This window comes from Mycteria americana, chromosome 8, assembly GCF_035582795.1.
Source record: "Mycteria americana isolate JAX WOST 10 ecotype Jacksonville Zoo and Gardens chromosome 8, USCA_MyAme_1.0, whole genome shotgun sequence".
Taxonomy (NCBI): domain Eukaryota; kingdom Metazoa; phylum Chordata; class Aves; order Ciconiiformes; family Ciconiidae; genus Mycteria; species Mycteria americana.
In genome coordinates, this window is record NC_134372.1 from 50361083 (window position 1) to 50380013 (window position 18931).

The window sequence follows — 18931 nt, forward strand, 5'->3', positions numbered from 1 at the left end:
GATGATGATGACAGTAGTATGTGAGATAGAAAGGTTAAGAGCCTGAAACAGGCAAACAATTATAAATTGTCTCGTTTCTATAGGAAGTGTGCTGTAGCATCTGCAAAGTGTAATCACCCTTGTTCTTTTAAATTTATTTTACTGTTAAGTCTTGGGGAGGGTGGGAAGCAGTAAGATTTAGGAAGAGATGCATTGTTACTTCTTGTCTAGTGCTGGATCCAGAGAGAGATTGGAGAGAAAGCAATGCTAAGAGGTATTGCTGTATTCTGGGAAGAGGTCCTCAGTGCACTTGATTCTTAAGTAGCTGCAAAGAGTAATGTCTCCTGTTGCTTCTGCACCCTAGAAGTAGGCAATTTTTTTGCAGTATACTTTTTATTTTTCATAGGACCCATCACCTGCAGGAAGAAGTTATTTTGTGGGGAAGGAGAGGATATTCAAGGGAAAGAAAATGAGCCATAAATCTGACATAAATTTCATTATTTGCTTCCAATGCATTATCCCCTCCCTAGCAACAGGAAGATAGACTGAAGGAGCCCTATTAAAGGCAGAGCTGCTTTGCAGTTAGTATTGCTCCTGAAGTGGATAATGTAAAAATGAACCACTGCTAGTGGGAGTGTTACTTTGTAGCCCCCCCCCCCCCCCCCCCCGCAGTTTTATTGAACTCTTCTCTGTGATGCTGTCACTTGTAGTAGACAGATGGAAAAATGTACCATAAACTTTCCAGGCCTTTGTATGTCATGAAATTTGGGATAGTTCCCACTGTGCTAGATGTTCTCAAAACACGTATTGTTGTCATTACAGTATGTACTAACAGAGCTGTTTCTCCTATACAGGCAGCATTGTGTGCTGTTCATGTCATTAGAAAGGTGCCTGAACTCATGGAGATGTTCCTGCCAGCCACCAAAAACTTGCTGAATGAGAAGAACCATGGTAATATCCAAGACTCTACTTAGCAAGGCTATGCCATTCTTTACAGGATGGTGCACTTGCTACCTAAGCCTTTTGTTTGGAAGGAACTTTTGAGGTGTATTTGTATGATGTGTTTCTTCCCATTTCTATGCAGTGAAAGCAAATGTCATTCAGAAGGAAGGGATGTGTGTGACTCAGCTAGTCAGCAGGACTTTTACATGGCATAGGTGATAAAAGGAACTCTTTCACTGTTTTTTGATACACTTCAGAGTGGGTAGAGTGGGAAAGTTTGTGATTTTTTCCAGTACACTGCCTAAAGGGACTCTAAAGTGCACTTTTTAGGGGTTTTTTTTTGTTGTCTGTTAGCATAGCACTATAGGATTCTCTGAGATCATTTTAGCAGGCATTCCCAGGACTGAGATACCTACATCACTGTCAGGAAAGAGTCTTTCTTCAGTGCTGTTTTTCATCAGAACTACATCATAAAACAGATTCTCACTTTAATGGTCTTTTGCAAGACTATTCTATTTTAATGTATTTTCTTGCACAAGTGCTTCTAGAAAATGATTTGAAGAGAAATACTAATATTAACACCTTGACTAATTTGTATCAAGCCTAGTGCTCGCTTCCCAAAGTCTTAGTCCTGTGGCACATCTGCAATGAGCATGTGCCTTAAGAAAACAGATGGGTGTACTAGAAGTTCTACAGTAGATGTTTGCAGTGCTGAAAACCCATTACAGGGAGAAGTTCTGTCTCCGGACGGGGTAGTTGTAAGTGCCAACAGTACTAACGGGCCGCAGTAGCTTCCTGAGAAGCTATTGGGTTTTGTTTGGGTTTTTGTGGGTTTTTTTTTGGTTTTTTTTGTTTTTTTTTCCCCTGCATGTGTTGTAGACTGTCCTTCACCTCAAAGGTTTACATGTGGAATGTAGTTCACGTGTGTTGATTTAAAACATGATGATCAGAACATTTAGAACAGGCACTGCTTCAAATAGGCAATGGTCTGTAAGACTCTTTGTCCGTAAGTGATGCCTACATGATCCAGCTTGGTAGCGTGAGATCCTCTGTCTTTGTCTTATGCAACCCTGAAAAGCTGAGAGCTGCTCTGTTCCTCTTTAAAGATGGGAACGCTCCTCTTCAAGCCTCGGCCAAGCAGAGAATTGAGTCTGGGTTCACCTGAATTCAAGAACCGGATCATCCTTTCTGCTTCCCTCATCCTTAAAAATCAGCAGCTCCTTTCCAGCAGTCTTAGCCGTGGGCTTTTTGTGTTGAGCCTTCTCTAAAGCAGAGTATATATGAAGCCCTTTTAGCAGCCTCTTGGGAGGTCTCAGTGATAAGTAAGCAGTGTCAGTGTTAAGAAAGCTGTGACACAAGCTTTATAGATAGATATTTATGTACTTCAGAACAGATTTTGGATAGAACCTGCGATAGGTCAGAAAGCTGCATAGCTTGTGGAACATAAATGTCATCATCTCTGTAGAAAAGGTTGCTTACTATGTAGGCTTCTAGTCTCTTTCTGAGTCAGGAGCTCTCCAGTACAGACTTAACAGCCACAGAAAATGAATAACTGAAAAATTTAGCATCTGAGTAAGGATTGCTGTGTTACAGCTGAATGCAGATGTAAAATAATGCTCATTGTTGAAGTTTCACACTTTACAAGGTTATATCTCACTGACAAGTTACCTAGCACTGACACCTAGCTAAATGGTTTGTAACTGACACGCCTTTTCTAACTGTTTTCAGAGGCATGTTGGCTGGTTTCGTTAAGGCAGGACACACAGCAGCTGGCTGCCAGTGCGCAGGCTCTGGCTTGACCAAGCAGTCTACTATAGTCTTTTGCCAGACTGAGTTCTGAGACCTTCTGGGGAAGGCCCAATTCACGTCACATAAGGTTGGCTGGGGTACCCAAATCAAAAGAGGAAATCGGGAAGCGTGAGGAACCCAACACCTACAATGCAATTAATACATATTGTCCTTATAGAGTCTTATGTTTGTATAGAATCATAGAATGGTTTGGGGTGGAAGGGACCTCAAAGATAATCTAGTCCAACTATGTCTGTTACCATCTCACTGTGTATTTAGTATGCAAGGTTCTGCAGACAAAGTCCAATTTCTTTCCTTCTTTGGCCTTTAGTTGCAGCTTTAAGACATGAGCACATTGCTATCTGCTTTCCCTTGGACACAGCTGCAAGTGCAAATATATTTTGGAGTAGATATATTGGATTCAAGAATAATTTTTTTATTATTATTTCCTCTTGTTTCCTTATGATCTTTGTCACATGTCCAGAGCCAATGAAATTATGTTAAATGTAGATACCTTTTTTTTTCTCCTCACCTTTAGGTGTTCTTCACACGTCAGTTGTCCTCCTCACAGAGATGTGTGAGAGAAGCCCAGACATGCTTGCACACTTTAGAAAGGTAAGTGTGAACTGATAATATTGCAGAGTTAATATTCATGGTTTTGTTTGTGTAGGTTGGGGTTTTTTTGGTTTTGTTTCTTTTTACCGATGAGACCCCTTAGTCTCCCTAGTGAAAGCAGTGTGCACGTCTTTTAATAAAATCCTTACAACTATTTGGGTGAAGAATTTAATGATACTATCCGCTTGTTATCAAAATTTTTTAAAAAATCATTAAATTTGGGAATTTTGTCTGTATCTAGCCCTAATCCCTTTCAATAAGTGGGTAAGTTACAAAAAGTCAGTCTTAAGACTGTGCAGCGTGAAACTCATCCTAACGTTAGATTTAAAGTGTCCTCTTTGACGTTCCCTTAGGGTTTTTTCCACTCTTTGTAGATAATTGCATGGTGGCATTGGAATCATGAATGTATTAAACAGGCAAAGATGAAAAACTGAGGCTTATACCAACATGCCTTAACCACAGCCACACAATTTTATAAACTCAGGTCAAAAATACCAATGGAAGTTCTGAATCTGTAGATACCTCATCTCTGGTGCATGCTATATTACATAGTTTTCCATTTTAACTTAAGGGTTTGAGAGTCAATGTCACTCTTCCTCCTCCAGTTAGGAACGTTTGCTTCTCCTCCCCCCCCCCCCCCGATGCTGTTTGCTATAATTTGCTGTGCAGTATTATTGCCATATGAGAGACTACCAATAGAAGAGCATCTGAAAATTGCATTGATTGTGCCATTCTGACTTCTTGGTCAAAGAAGGAGAAAGGGAACAAAGCTGGTAGAATAGAACTGGCCGTTTGCTCCTCTGAAAAGTCTTAAAGGTGCTTATTTATTTGCATGCCCAGTTTACTGTTCTTCCTTGGCTTGTCTATATCATTAGGGATTTCAAACAGTGCATCCTTTGATGCATCTTAGCATTTTGGCATGCAACTTCCCTTGCCCTGATTGTATATGTCAGAGCAGGAATGAAAGTGGGACTAGGGTCATCTTGAAGGTAGCCATCCCTGCTACTAATTGCTCAGTTAAGGTGCTGGTTGTGGGAAAAGAGAGAAGAGCTGAGTCCACAAAATTTAGGTACTAGGTACATTCTTTTCTAGATATCTCTTGTAGTTGTTTGTGCTGTGAATGGTATAACATTGATCTGTCCCTAATGCCTGCTTCGTCTGTTTTGTCCCTTTTGTCTGTTTGGAATCCTGCTGTGTGTTAGAATGAAAAGGTAAGAGTTAATTCTTCTAGATGGTGCATGCTTGCATTGGATTTGTAGATGTTTGTCTCTCGTGAAGCAGTGCCTCTTAACGCCACATTTGTGATTGATGCCACACGCTTAGATCAATTGTACTTGTTTAACGCTTTTTGTGTGCTGGTCTTGTCTTGTCACTAAACCCCTATACCATGGCAGCCCTGAATCTCAGTTGTGGCCTTCTCCAAACGCAAGCCTGCTTTCCTCAAGCTCTCTCTCATTTGAGGAGTACTTTAGGGATTTTTTTTTTTTTGTGCCTATGCAAACTGTAGCCCTGGGCTTTCTTCTTAACACAAACTGGGCTTTGTGTTTTGCCTGAATCATGGGGCAACTTTGGGTGGTTTGCAAAAAGGAGCAGGAGAGACAGTTACTTAGCTGCCTGTAAGTGGGCTTACTGTACTGCAAAGAGCTACTTGAGTACAGCTGCATTGTTTTCATGGGTGTAATTTGACTACAGAAGATTGGGGGGTGGCCCTCAACCGATCTCCATGGCTGTAATGTTTCCCTTTGTTTGTCTTGTCCTCAGTCCTGATAACTCTTGCATGTTAGAAGGCAAAGAAAATGTTAATCAGGGTTCCAGGAATGCTCCAGCAGGTCACTCCACTTGTCTGTTACTGTGTCGTGAGGGAAGATGTTGCAGCATCCTTTGGTTTCATCTTTAAGGCAAATAATAGGAAATTCATGGTTCCTTTTGTTTGTGTGTTTTATGAAATGGACGTTTTCAGAGGAGTATGTAATTCCTGAAGAGCGAAGGTAGGAATAAAAAGAGATGATGGGGAAACTCAGCTGGTTTTCTTCTTGCACTGTACCACAAACGTCCAGAACTTTAGTCCAGAAAACATTGCCCATTTAGTATGTCCTCATGCAGCTGTTGTGCTCTGTAAGTCACATTGTGCTTTTGGCACCTTCTGCTACTATCTATCCTGAATCTGAAGCACCATCTTGATTTGATGTTGTCAGAAGTGGCAACTTCACTATAAGCAATCTCTGATTTGGTAAAAATTTCATGTGAATGCAGTCCCTGACTCATAATAGGCATACATGAATGCAGAAGCAGCCCATCTCAAGGATGGGAAAATTTGTTAAGGATGAATTGTTGGGAAGGGGGTTTTGTAGAGAACATTTTGATAAACTGTAATTGTCATGCATGGAGTTGAGAGAAAGAATGATGCTGTCTGGGTGCTAGCCATGCTTCAGGAATGAAAAATCCACTTAGTGCAGCCACCGCAACACCTCTGTCTGGTTTTTCACCTCATCTCCAGCCAGTGTCTGGATTATTAAAATAATACCAGCACTGAGAGGGATAGAAGAAACTTTCTATGGAAGGAATAAAACTTGTAGAGATCTACATCTCTACGTCATTCACCAGGAGTGGTTTTTCTCTTACAGCTCAATGAAAATTAGTCCAGTTTCTGTCTTTCATCCTTAAGATTTTTCACAGGATATGTTGGAAATTAGCTTACATTTCATCCCTGAGACTATTTTGTTACTCATAGCTGGTATGAAGGTTTTTGGAGATAAATAGTAAGTTTGTTATAGCTTGTCTGCTTTAATGATTGGCTTATTTGCCATGTTCTGCCCTAAAATGATTATTTGCTCGGCACGTGTGGATACTACAGAGAAATTCTATTACGGTTCCTCAGAGTTGCCCCTGACAGATGAAGTGCATCCCTAGAGATGCCCAAGATGGAGGGAGTTGAACCAAACTTTTGCAAATAGGTAGCGTTTCTTCAGAGCTGTGTACAAGTCTTGAAAGATAACTTATTCCTATGGGTAGATGTCTACTGGGAGACGGGTGCCATCAACATCTGAGGAATCTGAACTGCTTTTGAAAGTTTTTTAGCCTGCACAGTTGGAAAAAAACTTTAAAATATGCACAGTGTAAGTTGATATGATTTTGTGCTCCCAAATCTGGCATAGTAGCAGTGCTTCCATCAGTTTCTCTGCTATTATGCAGAACCCTTCTAACAGCAGTGAAGCAAAGAATTTGGTCAGTTTAGTGTTGCTGCTCTTGCTGAGAAGTTTGGGATGAAGAGGAGGAGAATAGACCCTGGAGCTACTTGCAGGGAAGAGAGAGTCTAACAATAGAACTCTGGGGGAAGGCTGGAGGGAAATCCATTCTCTGCCCTATTTGGAAACTCTTGGAGGGGAAGCAGATCACAAAGATTTTCTTTCTAGAAGCTACGTTGGATGGAGTGTCAAACTTGAAGGAATTCTTAATAATTTACTCTAATCATGGCAGTACAGTACTTGAAAAGATCAAAACCCTTGGCTGTGCCTGGTGCTTCCATGAAGATGTATGCTAAAAACAAGTCAGGAGCTAATGTAAAGCCCCCAAGCAAAGTCCTAGAATTATACCATTTTAATAGTCCCAGCACATCCCCTTTTCATGAAGAGAGGAATTTAAGTTGGTATTTCCTCACGGGTCTCAACTGCCAAGCTCTGGTGGATTTAGTACTTTAAAGATACAATATGGTGCTCAGGTCCCAGCTTAACTGCTTCTAGTTGTGCCCTAGGTAAGCTGTAGATGTTCCTGTAACATCAGCTCTAGATGTGCACGTTGAACTTTGTGGAAGAATCCATAGACTGACTTGCTTACAAATACAAGATTTGTTCTTGGACCTGTACTTCAAAGCTAGGGGGGCGGGGGGGAAGGAACAACACCCTAATAGGACAACTCTCTTCTTCACAGCTTGTTCCCCAATTAGTTCGTATTCTGAAGAACCTTATCATGTCTGGATATTCACCAGAGCATGATGTGTCTGGGATCAGTGACCCCTTTTTGCAGGTAAGAACTGGTGCAAGCAATCATTGATAGCCTTAATTCTAGTACTGTGTTTTGAGACTTAGATATGATGAGGTGGTTACCTCAGGGCAGCTGTGTTGATTTTAAGATTTTGTGTCTTTGTCGGAGCTGATTGTGCAAATGCTCTTCATCTACCTTAGTGAAAGACACCTGCCTTACTTTAAATAGCAGTTGTAGTGCCTTATCATATTATGTGAAGTTGTGACGAAAAGGAGAAGCAGCAGCATGTGTTGGTCTTGCAAGGCTGTGCCGAGTGGGTGGTGGGGGTACTCTTAACTGTTCTGGCTAGCGGGAAGAAAATGAGCACAGCATAAGCCTGTTCTTGTTGGTAAAGGTCTTATTAAGGATAAGCATTTTGCCTAGGAATGGAAATCAGCAGCTTGTTTTGCTTCTTTGCTACTCCTCAGGAAGTGTACTGGGCATTTCATGTCCACCATGTAAAATACTGCCATCCAATGAGATTTTCTTTGTTTTATTTTGTCAAATAGGTACGAATCCTGCGGTTACTAAGAATTTTAGGGCGAAATGATGATGATTCTAGTGAAGCAATGAATGATATACTTGCACAGGTGAGGTTTGCAAGGTTGATGAGCAGCTTTAAACTTTCTCTTTTGGTTTCTCAATAATTTGGATTCAGCGGCACTGGTGAGGATACAGCTAGTTGCTATGCTGGGTTGAATTTTGCTGCAAGAGACACATGTTCATAGGTGTGATGCTTGTTTGCTAGGGATTGGTTAGTTTCACCGCCTGTTCTGCAGGAGGGCGCAGGGGGGATCTGTTTTGGATGCGTTGGAGTCTCTTATTTTGTTTCTTTTGTCCAGGTTGCCACTAATACAGAAACAAGTAAAAATGTGGGAAATGCCATTCTCTATGAAACTGTGCTGACTATTATGGACATAAAATCTGAGAGTGGACTGAGAGTAAGTTGCCTTTGCTATGGCCTTTTCTTTTTTTTCCTAGGCTTGTATTAGAGTAATTTGTGTAGAGGACACGAAGCAAAGTTGTTTCACGCAAACATAGCTCCGCAGTTGGCTCTAGATAAGACTGTAGCCTCTTCAGAAAGTGGCGTTTGTGTTTGTTTTTCTTTTTAAATAACAAAAATAAAAAAGCAAAACTTCTGCAGACTGTGTTCCCTTGAGTGTAGGAGAGAGCCTGTGCTGTGTTTGTCTTAGCTTTTCCTCTGCTTAGTCAGCTTCTAGAGTTCTTTGTTATGCTTTTGGCCAAGAACCGCAATGGTAGCTTTGACATGTTGCCTTTAAAATCATCTTGAAACAATGAAGATGACTAGCAGCCTTTTTTGATCACTGACGTTCCCTAATTCCTTTCTGCAGGTGTTAGCCATTAACATCCTAGGCCGTTTCTTATTAAACAACGACAAAAATATTAGGTAAGTTGTACGAAGTGTGTTTTGGCAACACCCAGTTTAAAATGTGTGAGAAGCAATTACACAGAGATGATGCTGAAGTAGAGCTTTCCAGGAGGCCGTATTGGGAAGTACTGTTGTTGGGGTTAGTGTGACTATCTAGCTTTCTTCTTTCTTGGTGCATTCTTTTCTCTGTGAAAATCCTGACGGTGTCCCTGCCCTTCTTAGTTGATGAGTCTGGGTGTATGATCTAGTTCTTAACATGTAATTTCTTAATCTAGTCAAGTGTTTTTTCCAATAACCTGTAAATCTCCTGTCTTGTCCCAACTGGTCTGTGGTGCCATTCAAATCAGAGTTGGCATTGGAGATCTGACAAATTAGGCAAAGACTGTGTTTTTTCTGATTGTGTGCTGTTGGCAACAAGGAAGTTGTGCTTTGGTCACTATGAATCTGTACATGGAATTGCTGCAACTGCTAGAGTTAAGTCCCATGTCTAGGCATTTTGATTGCAAATCATGGTATAGGTAGAAGACTCCAGTGTTGGGAATTGCAACTCATGCTAGTTTGAGTGTATGATCTGTGGAGGTCTAGTCTTTAATTGCCTTGTCTCTTCAAAATCTTCGTGAAGACTGGACAACTGACATGAGCCCAGGAACTGGGACAGGTGCTTGTCTGGGCAGCAGGATATTGTTAGGCATGTTACAGCTTAGTTCGTAACTCATCTTTGAAGATAGGCCAGGCAGTCCCCTGGAAGATTTCCATTCGTTACTGAGTACAAGAAAACCCTGTTCTGTTGCAAAATAAGACTAAGTTTTGGGGGGTGTGAGTGTCTGTGCATAGAAATTAAATGCCTACTGTCAACTATTTATTACCGTATGTCCTTATCCCAGATATGTAGCTTTGACGTCATTGTTGAAAACTGTGCAGACAGACCATAATGCAGTACAGCGGCATAGAAGCACGATTGTGGACTGCCTGAAGGATCTGGATGTCTCCATTAAAAGGTAATTGAAATATCAGTGAAATAGACTCTCAAGGTTGACAGCCTATGGAAAGTGAACAGGGCATAGGGGAAAATGACAACTGTCTTGGGGAACTGTAAGTGAGACTAGTATTAATGCATAGTATGGTGCTTACTTCAAAGAAGGTAATGAAGATGTGCAGCCACCTTCTTTGGGAAGCTGCTTTTACATTTTAGGCATCTTGGATTGGAAAAAAAGATTTTTCTGTTTGCCTGAATTTTTCCAAAATGGAGTCAATGGAGATCAGATTGTGTGCTCACAAGAAGACGGAAAGCCTCCCTGACGTATGATCCTAATCAAAGCTACTCTGACATGCTCTGTGTTGCTTTGCTTTTCCAGATGAACAGGCGGAGCCATGTTGTCTTGAAGCAGTGTTAAGCCATTCAAATAATGTATTTAGATTAAATTTGACTAGGCAGTAGTAGAATTCAGACTTACGTGACTGTTCAAATAATTTGCTTACCAACCACATCCTGTTATGCATTCTTAGTGCTCATTTGTCATTTAAATAGCGGTATGTTGCCACTTCTCTGGACAATGGAAGAGCTTGCAACCTTACTTCTCACTACAGGAAGACTTTTTTCTGATACTCCGTCTAAACTTCTTCCTCTGTTTCTTCTCATTACTTCAGTTGTGTTCCTTTTACTCATGATAGTAACTTTCTCCTGTTTGTCAGACACTCATAGATACTCTTGAATTGTTTGATCTCCCAACCTATACGTAATACTGCGTTTCTGAATTGAGTCTTTCAGCCTGTCGATTGCTTACTTGCTCTTTCAGAACTCCCTTCCTCATCGTTATTCTTTCTATAACTGGTGGTCTGAGCTCAGTGCAGCATACGACACGGCAGTGATGGGAACAGTGGCATCCCTGTTGCTTCTTGTGGAATCTTGTCTGCCGCAGGCCAAAATTTCATTGAGCTCTTGTCACATCATGAATATACTTTCAAAATTGCTCAACCTCTTTTTTCCATGTTGTCAAACTGTTTAGATATGTCATAGATACTTGTTCTGATAGGCATTCTTCAAATTTATGCCCATCTTTGAATCAGATCTAGATTTTTAACAGTGCTGCTCAGTCTATTATGTACAGAATAGGAAAGAAATTGGATCTGTCTCACTTCTGAAACTTAGTTTTAACTGTTATGTAATGGGTATCAGGTAATCTATTTTTACAATTGCAGTCTATCCCAAAACACAAATTTGTATCTTATATGCTGAGCAAGTCTGGCTGCTCTTGCTTTTTGGTGCCAGAGCCAGCATGAGGCTAGGTAGGTTGTGGAATAACAAAGCCCCATCTAGGTTTTGGATAGAAGGCAACAAAAGCATGTTACTGGTGCCTGCTAGGAAAACACAGGTATGCTAAAACGACAGAGCTTCACGTCTGAGTGCTGTTGGAGGATGAAGCCTTTGAGTGATCCATCAGCAGAGCATGATGTTGCCATGCTGACACTCGTGCTGCTGACAATGCACTGTCTTCATTGAAGCAATATATTGACTGAATGTCAGAGTCCCCAGGTAGCAAGTTTCAAGGGCTGGGACTTGAGGGAAAGACAGGATACCTGGTTTTGGTTATCTGAAGCGTGGACTGTTCTCATCATCTTTTACCCATTGCAGTGTATCTTTGGTCCATGTAGTATAATTCAGAATGGCTTCGCCATTGAATTCAAGTCTTTTTGTCTGCCTGCTTAATATGATTACATGGTTAGGAACTTTGTGACAGAAATGAGCCATGTAATATGATTGAAGGTAAGCAGTATGTGTTGAGATAAATGCCCGGTATTAAGATTGCAGAGTACCTTTGTGCACCTGCAGTATTGATATATCTGCTATAATGTGACTGAAAAGTTAAACATAAACACGGAAAACTTGTAACCCAGTAGGGTTACGCGTAAGGAGTTGGGAACTTGTTGGAGGGATGAAACCAATTCTAATAATGGTATAGGTCTTCAACCAGCCACAGATCTAGGTGATAAAAGGTAACAATTTAGTTATATATTTCCACCCTAATTCTGAACACCTCTGTGTTTCCTAGGTCCCTGGGTATTAGTTGGGTAAAAAGCAAAATAACACATTTACAGTTCACAATTCCGTAGAAATCCTTCTTATTACAGTAATAACTAGGGAGATGTTGAGAAGCAGTGCTGTCTAGATGTTTTCAGATTCTTGAGAACAAATTACTTGTGCCCAGTACCATTGGATTGGGTAATGTGCCTGGTTGAAGTTGTTGATGTTTCATGAACATTGGGAAAATACTAAGCAGTCAGGAAAAATAACTGTGTCCGTGTAGTGGTAGGTTGTCAAGCTTGACACTGGAGCAAGACAGAATCAGTGGGACTGCTCATGGGTTTGCTGCCAGTAAATATATGAAAGGATGACAGCATAACTCATGCATCTCGACATTATGATTTTAATGAAAATTGCTGGAGTTAAACACACATTGAAGTCTGATCTATTTGAAGAAAGTATATATCACAAAATAGACTTTAGGCCTTTTGACATAATTTTGGACATAATCTGTTGCACAACAAGCAGTACAAAATCACTGTGCACCTGAAGTAGCTCAGCAGCTATCCAGATGATTTCAAAAGATAACTGAAATGGGGGAGGAAGTTTTTGATGTGCTATGAGGATCTTTCTTGTCTTCTAGTAGGCTATCTCAGTGACAGGCAGAGAATAAAATTCCTGATAGTATGAAGAGGACACAACTTGGAGGTTTGGCTTCCACCAAGGATTCCACCATGGATTACACCAAATGCTCAGTTTTAAAGAATAGTCAGGGTTGTTCAGTGAGGCTGTTTTAATGCATTGTTTTAATGCATCTTAACATAACTAATTGCCAAAGTTGTACAGAAATCAATCACATTTGAAGATAGTAATCTTCATTCAAAAAATGTCAGAAGAATGGGAGAGCTGTGCTAGAATCAACTACAGAAGCTTCAAGTAGAAGGGCTAAGGACTAGCCTCTGACCTCTTGATGTATACAACAAGGAATAGCAAAGAGCCAGTACTCTGTCTAGTTGTGGTGTCAGCTTGTGGGGCAGGGGGAATGGGTTCTGAAAAGAGCACCAGGGTAATTTTGGGTTCTAAAAATCTTACATAGTCTATCTGACAGGATACAATACAGCTTATCAGTTAATATTTTAAATCTCTACTGTATTTGAATCTCTAACATGTGGAGATCGAAACAGGTCTCTTCTGGATCCCTGAAGCTGGAGAAAGCGTGTTGTAGCATGGATTACTTACGGCAGTTGTGTGTCAGAAATGACCAGCATGCAATTACAAATACTTGGACAATCAGACCTTAACACTGATGGACTCTGGTTGCTGAAAGATATTTCTAGTTGTTAGGACATCTGGATAGGTGTTTCTAGAACACCCCACACCCCCAGTCCTGCTTAGTTTTTTTGTGGGGGCTGGGTATTTATTGTCTGCCCATGAACAGGAAAATACTGGTACATTTTAATGTGGAAGACTTCTCGCAGGATTAATAAATATTGCTCTCTTTTTAATTAAAAGGTAAGTGCATTTGAGTAGCTAGACTTGGTGGTGGGTTGGTTTTTGTTTGTGGTTTTTTTTTTTTTTTTTTTTTTTACTTCACTAGGTGAAGATACTTTATTGGTTTTCTGTCTCTTGCCCTAGGCGTGCAATGGAACTGAGTTTTGCTCTTGTTAATGGGAACAATGTCCGTGGAATGATGAAGGAGTTACTGTATTTCCTAGATTCCTGTGAACCAGAGTTCAAGGCAGACTGTGCATCTGGAATATTTCTTGCAGCTGAAAAGTATGGGGTCAATTTACTTGCTATTACTTTTTTGTACATCCTTGGAACTATGAACATTTTGTGAGTTGTTCCTCCTTCTCCTCATCCCTCCCCCCCCCCCCCCCCCCCCCCCCCCCCCCCAAGAGAATATGTTGATCATCTCTTCTCCATTTGTTCATCTGTGTGTGGTTTGTCAGTTTTAACCCCCTCTGAGAAACAGGACACACTCCCATACGGATAGTCCTCATATCACTAAACCAGTCTAGTATATTGATTTCTGCTGCGCTTTGGAACAGGTATTGTGCTGGCATCCTGGCCCTGTCCCCCCTCCACACACACAGGTTCTCTCTCGTTAGTTGTACAAGTGAGATGATCTCATTACTGTTGAGCCATTGTAATCAGCAGCCTGACTTTGAAGTATTGTATATGTAAGGTATGGCTGTGCTATATTATACAGACTTGTATATTCATTCAGCTTTCCGATATTGGCATTACTACCAAAAAGTCAAAGAATGTGAAGTGTGTGGTGTTTTGTTTTGTGGGGGTTTTTTGTGTGTGTATTGGTGGTGTGGTGCCCCCTCAGGAAACAGTGGGCCAGGAAGTAACGGAATGGGGAGGTTATGATGATGATGGGTTTCTTGCTGGTGTTGAAGGCTAGCAGTTACTGCTCTAACTTGTTTTCTTAATTTTGTCAGGTATGCTCCTTCCAAACGCTGGCACATAGACACAATTATGAGAGTCTTAACAACGGTAAGTGAGATTTGCCTCTCTTGTGTGTGACAATGTAAACATTTTTTAATTCTGTAGGAAGTTACTCATCATCAAGTTGGAGATGGCTATAAAGGCTGGCAGATAACAAATGGTACGATACACAGAGGAAGTGTACTTATATGGTAGTGACCCAAGGCAGCCAGTCAGAAATATGTAAACTCAGTAAATATGACTGAGTGCTTTTTTAGAAGAAACGTATGATTTCAGAAAGACAGAAGAATACAGTGTGTAGCAGAGTTTTTCTACTGCAGTAATCACATCAGCTTCTAAGTTAGGACAGCTCTTGTGCTGTCTGTGATGCCAATTTACAGTGCTTTCAGGGGAGAGTCAACACAGCCTTAAGTGACTTGCAAAGAGAAAGAGGGTGAAACAATTTCTTGGAATTATTCCAAGTTGAGTTTATCAAAGCTTTTTTAATGAAACTGTATCAACAGCTTTCTAGTTCCTTGTCTTTGGGTTTAATTATTACTCTTTACCTACGTTAATTTCTTTATAAACATCGCAGCTGAGGTGGAACTGGAGTAGTGTTTTTGGCAAACAAGAGGGAAGAGATCTTGATAACTTGGGTAGGCAGTGTGTTCCCTTGAGGCAAAGGAGTGGGAAGAGATTTATTTTATCAGTATGAGTGTTCAAATTTGAGAAGTTCATCAAGAAGCTAGTCTGGCTTGTGCTATTTTGCCATGCTGGAACAGAGAAAAGTAGATTCCTCTGAACTGAGAACTGATTTCCATTAGAAAGTTGGCTGTGAGAATTGCTCTCAGATTACTTCCTTCAGTAAAGTAACTTCCTTCTGTTGGCTGCTAGAGAAACCATTTGTAAAGCTGTTTTCATGAGACTACCTACTGCAGACTCTTACAGATAAACATCCTTTTCAGTTTAGCAGACTTAGGAGAACTAACACAGAAAGGTGGCATCAGGTGGATTCTCACTTAGTTGACCTAATTGGCTCACTTAATTTCCTTCTTTTTGCATGCTCTGCTCTCAGTGCCAGCGGAGTGCCTAAACAGAACAGGTTTTGAACAGTATACATCTTCCCTTCAGTGCCAAAGCTATGTGATTTTTGTATTGCCCCACGTGCTTTCCTGGCCCTAAAGTGGGCTTTTCCCTCTGAGCTCCGTGTTCCTATCCTTTAACCAAAAAGTGATATGCGGGCAAGTTTCTAGGTCCTGTGCTTATTTGGCATACAGTCTGGCTTTGAGCAAGCGATTGAATAAGCTGCGTTCTGCCCCCAGGGTGTCTTTGACTTAAAGCCTTCCATTCAACAGAGCAGTTTTCTGTGTTGCTTTTTGTTCCTTCTGTAGCACAGGCTTCTTACGTCCACACTCTATCCTCTTGACAATTTCAGGATAACTATAGCACGGATTTCTCTGGGGATAGTTGAGTTCATTGGGAAAATGTACTGTCCTGTACTTCTACCCATCTGAGTCTGCTCAAAATCAACCATAAAGTGCTTGGGGGTGAGGAGGTTGATTTTTATTTCCATGCACATCAGGTGGCTTTGTGAAGGATATCAGCAGATGCTGGGCATTCCTGAGAAGTCGGATAGTGAAACCTAACAACTTTTATTTGTCTCTCGAATACACAATTGTTCTTGCAGGCAGGAAGTTATGTTCGTGATGATGCTGTTCCCAATCTGATTCAGCTAATAACTAATAGTGTGGAGATGCATGCCTACACTGTGCAGAGACTCTACAAAGCCATCCTTGGTGATTACTCCCAGGTAATACCAAACGTGACCAGCCAGCTTCAGTTTCCTTGTTGTACTGCAATAAGCAAGTTTACTAAGCATCTCAGGGTAAGTCGACATCACACTGTCTCACTCCAAGGGACAGATTGCAGAGGAGGCATGTCTCTTACAAGTTCACATTCTTTCTATTTTCTCTAATTCTCTTATGGAATTCTTGATCGAATCAAATATTGCTGTTTGCTCTGCTGTGGAGAACTTCCTTTGCTGGAAGGAGGGCTAGACTTGCTCTGGGAAATAGTGATGGTTTCATTTGTCATGCAGGCATCTGTTTATCTGAGGCGTCTGATTTTTTTCTTCCAACAGCAGCCCCTGGTGCAAGTGGCCTCTTGGTGCATAGGAGAGTATGGAGATCTTCTGGTGTCTGGTCAGTGTGAAGAGGAGGAACCAATACAGGTATAGTTTGGGAAAGAACAACTGTGTACCTGACTGAGGCTGGAGCTGTTTGATGCTGGCTATGTGAGGGGAATGCTTGCAACAGTTACTTAGCACTGGTGTCCATGATGGTCACGGACCCTGGACAGGAATCTCTTTCCCATGCTACAGGCATGGGCTGCGTAAACCCTCACTGTGGGGGGTGCAGCTACAGTTGGCAGAGCAGTGTGGTTTCAGTGCTAACCTAGTGTGCAGGGTATCTGCTAGGGTCTTAGCTGTGTATTTTGATGATAAACCTGCTCTTCAATGTGTGGAACAGGAACTGTATTTTAAAACTAATATCATAAGATCTCCACCTAGATGCATCTGTCTCATACACTCTGAACACAGGCTACAGGCTCACAGAGTTGCAGAGGAGGTGTGACGTGGCCTTTAAGCAAGAGACAGGTTTTTACAGTATGCCCTGGAAGGCTTGCTGCAAAGCTGCTCTCTCTCAGCCTAACCTTTCTGTACCTTTCCAGGTAACAGAGGATGAAGTTCTTGATATTTTAGAAAGCGTCCTGATATCTAATATGTCTGCATCTGTTACACGAGGCTATGCTCTCACTGCCATCATGAAGCTTTCTACAAGGTTCACCTGCACTGTCAAGTGAGTTCTCATTGATGTTGTACTGCACAGGGCTTTGTTGCAAATGTGCTGGCATCAATTGTGTTCAGTAGAAGTATTCCTTGGACATGTTCTGCTTCCATGGTTTACAAGAGTCGTCTTGTTATTTGTTGGCCTTTACAGTCCTCCTTTGCTTGCAGGGTGGAAGACTTACCACTGATTCGTACTGTTTTCTCTGTGGATGCCCTCTACTGTGTAGGGACTTAATCCATGGTGCTGTTGCTTGAAAACTCCTCTATGGGGAAGATAAGTCCTTACTTTCAGTGGACTATTCTTTCCAGTTCCTCCTTTGGGTGATGGAGAGAAAAATAGTCTTGTTTCCTGACGGCTTCTCAGTGTGGGTAGTTGAGCTTTCTTATGATATACTTTGTGGTGGTATATTAATCACCTGCTGATGATGTTATGAAGGGACAGTTCAAAAATGGATGTTGCATAGGTACTCCAGGAAAACAGCAGTGACTGCTGTTTTAAATGACTTATGCAGAACACCTGTTGAGCAGAGGCCAGATAGTGTCTTCTGGATGACACATGCTAATCCCTTGCTTATTGCTGCTAATTCCATGGTGTGGTTTTTTGTTTCCCCCCTGCCCCCACACAGTCGCATTAAGAAGGTAGTTTCCATTTATGGCAGCAGCATTGATGTGGAGCTACAGCAGAGGGCAGTGGAATATAATGCACTTTTCAAGAAATACGATCACATGAGGTAAGTGCTGATGAGTTTTGGTGTTTGAAAAGGATCATTATAATCTACTCTGATCTCCTGTGTACCACACTTTGTGCTTCGAGAGCTTTGTCTAGTGATTTTGGTAGGATTACAGAGGAACTAGAATCCCTCCCTCATCTATAGGGTTAGTGAGTGTGTTAAGAACTTAACGTATCCTGGAAGATTGTTCTGTGATCAGAGACTTTCTCTGCCAAAACGTTTGCCTGCTTTGAGCTTGAACTTGACTAATTTTTACTTCTAGGTGTTGAATCTTAAATTTGCTGGCTGAGTAAGTGTCTGCAGGTAGCTTTTACCATGCTAGCATTACCACAGTCATTAGATTCAAACTGATTTTAAAATGTCTTTGGAATAAACATGCAGAGATCTATTGACCTGTCCTCCTAAGCTATGCTCTGAGCTTGAGGTAATTCTTCCAACTGTTAATACTTTTCAGTTTTTCAGAACATCTTCTTAATTTACTTTGTCTTCTTGTAGAGTCTATTTAAAATCTCAAATTCTGCATGCAGAGGCGTACTATTTCACTGCACCACTCAGCATCCCTGTTTTATAACTTGTGAGCATGTTAACCTTCTTGCACCTTATAATTGAGAGGTCCCCATTCATCATTGCTTTGCTCAAGTGATTGTTTCTTTATGAGAAAGTTAAAACCCTGTGTTGTTGCAATAACTAAAGCTGTAATTCTTTGCAGAATAGTCATTGATCTGCTATGTGCAATATAGTTAATTGTTGATACATGGGAGCACCATAGATTCTATTCAGTGAGGATCATAAGATTGGAGGAGATCATCTGGGAATTAACTTCATCCACCCTTGAAAACCTTCCATAAGATTCCACTGGATGGAGGAGCATCCATTTTAGAGTCTAGATGAGAGGACAGAGAGAAAATGGGTGTCACTGGACTAAATATTGCCTGTGTTTGTAGGGGCCTCCAAACCTGGTGTCAAAGGCTCTTCGCAATCACTTTTTTCCATGGGTACCATCTTATTCACTATGTGTAGGACACAACATCCTCATGATTTCCTCTTTTCTCTCCTCCCATGGGATCCATGCAGCAACTCAAATTGTGCTTGGAAAAGGCATGTTAATGAGCAGGGGCGTGTGAGCTGCCTAGGGCTTCACATGAAGCCTTATGAATGAG

The 18931-nt window shown here is 41.2% G+C and overlaps 1 protein-coding gene and 1 non-coding gene across 3 annotated transcripts in view; both read left to right on the forward strand.

Annotated features, from left to right (window-relative positions):
- Window positions 1-18931, forward strand: part of AP1G1 (adaptor related protein complex 1 subunit gamma 1) — a 52871-nt gene that overhangs the window by 24894 nt on the left and 9046 nt on the right. For both annotated transcript variants that reach the window (XM_075509319.1, XM_075509320.1), the window contains exons 5-17: window positions 834-930; window positions 3248-3324; window positions 7252-7347; window positions 7854-7934; window positions 8187-8285; window positions 8697-8752; window positions 9619-9732; window positions 13392-13532; window positions 14207-14261; window positions 15880-16002; window positions 16333-16422; window positions 16923-17050; window positions 17667-17771. In XM_075509319.1, the coding sequence (XP_075365434.1) occupies window positions 834-930; window positions 3248-3324; window positions 7252-7347; window positions 7854-7934; window positions 8187-8285; window positions 8697-8752; window positions 9619-9732; window positions 13392-13532; window positions 14207-14261; window positions 15880-16002; window positions 16333-16422; window positions 16923-17050; window positions 17667-17771 (1262 nt within the window). The remainder of the gene's footprint in view (window positions 1-833; window positions 931-3247; window positions 3325-7251; window positions 7348-7853; window positions 7935-8186; window positions 8286-8696; window positions 8753-9618; window positions 9733-13391; window positions 13533-14206; window positions 14262-15879; window positions 16003-16332; window positions 16423-16922; window positions 17051-17666; window positions 17772-18931) is intronic.
- On the forward strand, window positions 11137-11223 carry LOC142414198 (small nucleolar RNA SNORD71). The gene has a single exon (XR_012776983.1). It is a non-coding gene; the product is annotated as a small nucleolar RNA SNORD71 (small nucleolar RNA).